Source organism: Montipora capricornis, chromosome 10 (genome assembly GCF_036669925.1).
Source record: "Montipora capricornis isolate CH-2021 chromosome 10, ASM3666992v2, whole genome shotgun sequence".
Taxonomy (NCBI): domain Eukaryota; kingdom Metazoa; phylum Cnidaria; class Anthozoa; order Scleractinia; family Acroporidae; genus Montipora; species Montipora capricornis.
The window spans coordinates 4,571,142-4,578,641 of record NC_090892.1 but is presented as its reverse complement, the minus strand read 5'-3'; the positions used below and the strand labels follow the sequence as shown (position 1 = coordinate 4,578,641).

The 7,500-nt window shown below is 38.9% G+C and overlaps 2 protein-coding genes across 2 annotated transcripts in view; both read left to right on the top strand.

The window, feature by feature from the left end:
- LOC138018599 (TBC1 domain family member 9B-like) overlaps nt 1–3,411 on the top strand; it is a 5,899-nt gene extending 2,488 nt beyond the window's left edge. Inside the window, 5 exon segments of the mRNA XM_068865292.1 lie at nt 1–44; nt 1,796–1,890; nt 2,305–2,373; nt 2,376–2,450; nt 3,329–3,411. The exon segment at nt 1–44 is cut by the window's left edge and continues 51 nt beyond it. Coding sequence (XP_068721393.1) covers nt 1–44; nt 1,796–1,890; nt 2,305–2,373; nt 2,376–2,450; nt 3,329–3,411 — 366 coding nt within the window.
- LOC138019721 (TBC1 domain family member 9-like) overlaps nt 1–7,500 on the top strand; it is a 49,165-nt gene that overhangs the window by 11,742 nt on the left and 29,923 nt on the right. The window lies entirely within an intron of this gene.

The window sequence follows — 7,500 nt, the reverse complement described above, 5'->3', positions numbered from 1 at the left end:
AAAAACACACTAGCGACAGAGGAAATTGAAAGAGACCTGCACAGGTTGGTAATTGTTAGATATTACTCCGGGGGGGGAGGGGGGGGGTACTTCTTATTAATGGGCTAATGGGGATGTGCCGCTGGCTGGGGTCGCATTTTCACGACTGGATTGACTATATTGGGGTTGCATTGTCAACAAAGTTCCCTGGAGTGACTAGAATGGGTCGCAAATTGTCGCGGGATTTTGGGAGTAAGAAAATTTTGGCTAGATTCGCAGTAAAAAAAAAGTTGTTATGGAAAGAACGATAGCGCTGTTGATTTAATACTTACAAGTCGCATTATTACCTTGTGTTTTGAAATTACAATTAAAAGGCTTTATGTAAGGTTTATGAATAAACAGAAAGTGACTATTAAAGGGGTTAGGTCACGCTATTTTAGGCATTTTCAGCACTGATCGAATGGTCATAGAATTAACTAAAATATCAAAATAACTGTTCAAAACTATAGAAGAACTCTAACAAAACACAGGGAAGCCAAGAAGGGACATGGATGGACAAAACTGGAGAGGATTGAAATTGATTGAGTTTGGGTAAATTTGAAAAACGTCGGCCCACCTTTTTTCAAATTTATATCAGTCTATATCAAAATGTCATTTACAAAGCTTGAAAATCATTCTCAGTTGTTATGTGGCCGTGATTTTGCAAATGAAAGACTCTTGCTCTGCCAATATGACGTTTAGCGCTCATAATTAACAAAATTAAACAAAATTACCTAAAATAGCGTGACCTAGCCCCTTTAAAGTTGGGGTCGTTAAAATTACGTTTACCCAAAAGTGACTAAGATGGGGTCTACAAATGGCTATAAAATAGACTATAAAGGGGTAGGGGTTCCGAGAGGCCAGCGGCACATACCCAGGGAGAATTGACTCAAGTACCCCCTGGGGATATTACCAGTAAGTAGGTGAACTGTACTGTGGTTATGGCACATTAGGGGTGAGGGATGCCCTGGGGCCGGTTGTTGGAAGTCTGGTCAGTGCTAACCTTTGGTTAAGAGGTATCAGAACCTATAGGTCTCCATGGTATTTAACGCTGGTTAGTGCTAACCATGCTTTGAGCAACTGGCCCCTGGATTGTAGTTGTCCAGCCTTTAATGGGAAAATGAAACCCTTTAGACACAAGAATCGTAATAATTAATCTTTGAAGCATTGATCCTATCCTGTTCTGAACTTAATTTCGGGGATCTGTAGAATGGCAAATGGTTGTCAAATCACAGAGGATTAAGGTAAGATATACACCAAATTTCGAATTTGATCTTAAAGCGTTCCAAAAGAGAAAACGTACCTCCTAGAGCTTTCTGATTCATGATGGACTTACAAGCAACGAAAGAAAAATACATGAAAGCTCTTGGCTTTAATAGTTTTGCATACAAACTTTTCAAGAACATTGACATGTCTTTGTTCAGTCCCGATGGGCACCCGTATACTACAGTTCATAAACACTTCCTAGCTGGTTTCTAGCGTTCTGTGGTCTTGCGTTCAATAGTTCATTAACATATCCATTACTCTGTGAGTTTTGATTATCAAACCCAGGTTTACTAGACATTCAGAAAAAGCATACAGTATTAAAGCAGTGACTTAAGGGCTTTTTAAAAAATTCTAGTTTTCCTTTTTGAACAAAATTTAATGCACTTTTGCAATTTTAAAGAATACTCTCTATCAAGGTGGCATATTTATAATTTTTCTTGCCACTAGAAGAAATAAAATAAAGAATTAATTTTCTAAGGGCTTAAGTTGTACTGTGTTGGTTTGTTTACAGATCGCTTCCTGAGCACCCTGCGTATCAGTCTGAAGTAGGAATAGCAGCTTTGAGAAGAGTTTTAACAGCTTATGCATGGAGGAATCCGAGCATAGGTTGTTACCACTTAAATATTTAATTTACAGTGTAGTGCAACATTTGTTTCATAGGTTTTCAGTGTAAAGCAAAGTCAGGATGAAAAGTGAGCTGGGTGGGGCCATGCATGAAAAATTCTAATAAATAATATTCTTCTTATTATGTTTATTGTTGACATAAAAGCTATTCAAAAAACCCAATGGAAGGACACAATCACATGGATTTTATTAGTGATAAAAGGTAGAGTTGAATTTCAGAGCACAGAAGAGACAGAAGCGAAATCCAGTTCGTGGCGAGAGTGTGTATGCATCCTTGTGCTAATCTGGCACTCTTACCTTGGGTTATACTGTCTCTGTTAGATTTTCATTTTTTTGGCCGTAAACACATTGGAATTTTCAAAGTGTTATAGTTTAAAGTGTGTTTTCGTTCCTCAGGGTACTGTCAAGCAATGAACATTGTGGCATCAGTGCTGTTGTTGTACTGTACAGAAGAGGAGGCGTTCTGGTGCTGGTGGCTGTGTGTGAGCGTCTCTTACCCGATTATTACAACACTCGGGTTGTGGGAGCTCTGGTTGATCAAGGTGAGTAGTCCTTAACAAACATTTTCTCAATTTATCGTTACTCTTTATCGAGTTTGAAGAGGAGAGCGCGAATAAGTGGGAGAGCCATGCAATGTACATGCCCAAGCTATCTTGCGTAGCTGGCGGCAGGCAAATAACGAGCGGAGAATGGGGAGGAGCGCTGTGAAAATCGATTTCACAGCGTCCCTGGGGCCTGTTTCTCGAAAGTCCCGAAAACTTTTCGGGCCCTAAAAGCCATTTGTGAAACTGCCAACCCGCTCGTTTTGGAAAGTCAATCTTTGAACATGTTTTAAAGGTAATAAAAAGAAAAATGACTGTAAAGTTTTATGACTTAAATCCTCTCCGTTCTTGAGAAACAAAGGAAATTGTGGACACCCGAAAATGGCCCGTAAAGTTTCGGGACTTTCGAGAAACGGGCCCTGGTATGCCAATTCCTCCGCGCAGCGTCGCCGCTCGTTATTGCCTGCCGCGCCAACAATCCCCCCCAGCTACACAGGCTAATCCCCGAGCAAGCTAGGATTTCACAGAGTACCCAGAGTACCAGGAAAGGGCCCCCTCGGAGTCAGGTTTAGATCAACTGGAACTCTGTCCACTTACCATTGCGGAAATGGGAGAATTGCTGGTTTTAAAAATAACAAAAAAAACCGTCCAAGCTTGTTGGCCTTATTTGGTCGCAGCATTCGGACTTCTGTGCGAGGGGAGGGTTCGCGGGATCAAAGCTAAGCTAGCTCCAGCTCCCCCGGCCCGGACCAAACAACACTCAGGTTTCTTTCAAATAACTGAGGAGAACTGGGCTGCTGCGCCTTTGTCAATGGACATCTACTACAAAATAATGGTTAGAACTCTCTAGTCCGTCCTTTGTTTTTACATTCCCTCAGATAAGGACTATAAAACCCGTAATGCTGATGATGCCTCTCATGCCCCGCACCCGTCTCAACACACCCTGCGTCAATGTTCCTAACCCTGTGGGACGTAAAAGAACCCATACACTCTATTTCTATTTTCGCAAAGAGCAGGGCATGGTTTTCCCATTGCTGTGGTCTGTCCTCTGTGGTATGTTACCATGGTTGGGAGGATAAATTCTAAATTAGCTTCATATATTAGCCTTCCATCATCATCACCAAGCTACCTCTAAATGATAATGGGATGATGGATATATGCAGTTGCAATTGCAATGGCCAATACCTCTAATAACCCCCCAATCTGTGGCAATGAATCTGTTGCAGATTATATTTTGGAATTTACAAAAAGAGTGAATGCCAAAAAACAGCGAAAACGAGGAGACTGGAGAATTTTTGGGCGCACAGCTTAATTGCCTAACTATTCTCTCGGTCTGTTCATAGTGCAGTCGCGTTACACTGCTTCAAGATATTGGGGGCAAGACACCATTTTGAGCAATATAACTGAAAGAAAACGCACTACAAGAAGCAAATTCCAACAGTTAAGTATAATATGGGTTCCCAGTTGAAAGTTAAATGGTCCCTAGAGAAAATACAAAACACGCGTATAAAATTTTTTGAGAGCACAACAAAGAATATTATATAGGGTATTTTTTGAAAAGTGGCCGACCATTGTTTTGAATAAATCATCATATGGCAAATAAAACAAAGAGTAAGGAGGGTTAGGGGCCAACGATGAACACAGGAATAGAATGATGGATTGCAATTGGGTATGTTGAAAGGCCGACTGTGTTTTGCACTAACAGAGCTTTTCCAAAGTTTATTACCGCGTCAAAGTTTCCGTCCGTTTATCCTTTAATTAAAAGTAAAACGTCCGTTTATATATATATCCGTTGAAAGTCCCCTGTTTTTTTGTAACAATTTAAAATTATGTATGCTCCACAGTTATGTTTTTTTTGGTCAGGAAGGCTTTGAGTTGTGTTGGTTTAAAAAAAAAAAAAGTATTTTCTGGGTTAACCCACGTTAAGTTGCCAGCATCGAAGCGGAGTAGTGCAAGTAATTTGGGCAAAACTATAAACCGTAAATCAATTCATAGGTGCACTTGCCCGCATCTGCAGTTAATCATTGACTTGCGATCATTGAATTCTCTAATTCCTTTTCGCTAACAAGGTGTTTGAGGAACCTCAAACACCCCCGGTGATCATTTAAACACCCCCAAAATTGGTAACGATCATCTAATGGAGAACTTGGAATACTCAAGTCGATAATCTTATATACCTGGTTTTTTAAAACAGCCGAAAAAAAACAAAATTAGAACATGACAACGATAACCCAGCTTTTTTTTTTTGTTTTCTTTTCCCTCAGGTAAATGTTTTTTGCAGATACGTGGTAAAATAATTCAATGAAGATTATCACGGAGAGTAAATCTTTAAATTTGTTTTTTTTAAATTAGGTAGTATAGAGTTTAATCCTAGATATTCACAAGACTAGTATCTTGCTTTCATTTTTCATTGCTGATGCGCAATGGGTAGATGGAATGATGGAAAGATGATGATGTTGAAATGTAAGTATGTGATGGAAATGATGATTCTAGTTAATATATGAGGATATATTGTGTCATGCCGTTTTCCAGTGCTGTTAGCACTCAATGGATTGTTTCTTTCTTCTTCTTTGATGGTAACAAACAGGTACACTTCAGCCGTCTCCTCTCTCTAAAAAGAGGGGTTCTCTTCCGTTTTTTTTCCTTTCCTTTCTCCGAAAATTGAGATTAAGAAAAGGGGCCCCCCGGCCCCACAAACCTTGTAACATTGTTATAAAGACGCTTCTAACGACCTTGTTTTGATACGCATATAAACATTTGGTTGCACAACACGGGGCATCACACCGCACCTTAAGTCCACTAATCCAAGACTCTCGCCCCCCATTTTGAACATTGCTCATGGTTTCTTCTCGTTCTTTCTCGGATTGGCCGGGGAGACTGGCCCCTTTAACGTCTGATTGGTTAGGAGAGCTTTAGATTTCTAGACGACGAGGACGCAAGAAACGAAGGTTTTATTGTGTTGTTTTTTTTTGGCTTTTTGTGTTTTGACCACGCCTGCCCGCTTTTAGCGAAAATATACTAAAGTAAATTTATAAACCGCACGTTAAATCATTAAATCTACTTGTTTGTGTTAGTTTTGTTGACCAAGTATAAGCTTTGCTGCAGATTATTCCTTATTGCTGTTAACTGAGGGGCCTTTTTTTTGCTCATCAAAAAAAAAAAAAAAAAAAAAAAATCCAAAAAAAAACTACTAATACCAGGTATTGTTTGACCGACGTGCTTGTTTTGATCGCCGAATGAAACGAAACATTCCTTCTTTTTGAGAAAAAAAACCTCGGTACTAAAATGACTTGTGCGGCATCACGTTTTTTTTTTTTTTTTTTTTCTTTTTCTTTTTTTTTTTTTTTTTTTTTTTTTCTTTTCCCTTTCCAGCGCAAAAATGACGCTGGTTTGCGCTGCCGCCGGCCAATCCACGTGTTGATCTGTGAGAAAATCTTATCTCGTACCAACTTCAGTTTCTCGTACTAGAATCTAACACAAGCCTCTATTGTTGTTGAAAGGCGGCCTACGCAAGGCTTCACCATTTGTTGTATGTTGGAGAAAAAACGTTGGTATTCGAAAATTCAAAACATTTTTCCAACAAAAAATGTTGAAGAGACGTCATCCATACCACATGCATTCCACACGTTCTAACATTGTTGACACCAACTTAAAAGAAGTTTAAGCTTAGCTTTAAAAGTTTAAAAATTAAAGAGCTTAGCTTTCGTTAATTGCGTTATTAAAAGTGAAAAAAAATGTTACCATAAAATAGAACTTCACAAAGGTGATGCAAAACAACACATGCGCGGTTGTATCAAAATAAATTTTTTGTTAGAAACATTGAATTTAAAAAACACGACTCAAAGCACATGAAAATTGTGCGGCGTAGCGTGTCGCAGTTAATATTGGTACCATGTGCGGTATGAAGTTTAGCAGCAAGGCTACTGTAGCTGTTAACTGATTTAAAGGTAATGTGAAGTGCTAGTTTTTGTACCCCCCTTATGAACCCATGAGCGTTGCCCCTACTAATGAAATGGGCCCAGACAAGGACGAGAAAAACACAGAGCTGACGACCCAGTTAAATATGGAAGGAAACCGGTCATTTATTATTCCTTGCACTCCATAATGATTCAATTTACCTAGTATTATTCGGTGAGCTACCGTGTCAAAGACCCTTTCGTAGGTCTATAAAAATCCCCGCGTGACTACATTTTCCATCCATGATTTTTTGATTTTCAGCAGTCCAAAACATCATGATCGGTCGCTTTTTTTTCGTGAAAACCATATTGTGAATCATGAAGGATAATGTGTTGCTCAAGAAGAGATTTAAGACGGTAATAACTTTTTTTTTTTAAATGGCGGTTAAAAACAGAAAGACAATGATTGGGTCCTATAATTATATGGATCAGATCCCTAATCACTTTTATATATTATTGGGTTAACTTGGCAAGCTCTAGTTTGGAAGGATATACGGGCCGTTTTCGAGTGATTTGTTTTATGATCAGGATAAAGGTGGCTAGTATATGTTTAGGCCGATCTTAGAGTGTGAGTTGGAAAAAGGATATTAAAAAAAAAAACTTAACGAATGTTAAAATTCCATGTTAACCACCATTTGTATTTTTTGTGTGTTTTTCTCCGATCATTGGTATGTTGCGTGATCATCTCATGTTGGTGGGGGTTTTCTTCTTTTTTTTTTCCGTGATGGAATATCGATGGATCATTCATGTAGGGAGCTTAAAGCAACGACAAACGGCGACGGCCAAACGAGAACGTCACAAATTTGCATATTTTAGGGAGCAAAGCAATAAGCTTTTTTATTTTAACGACGTTTTGGCCAGGATTGTCAACAGCCCACTTTTAATTTTTTCTTTCTTTTCCCCCCAGTTTCAGCACAGCTTTAAATCACAGGTCATTGTTTTACAATTAAAAATAAAATAACCAATACCGAAAGTATCCCTAAACACATAAAACTAACCTTAGGCCTAAAACAGCTTTTTTTGTTTATAGGCCTAAACAGCTTTTGTTTAGGCGTAATTAGGCTGCATGTTTAGGATACTTTGGTGTTGGTAAA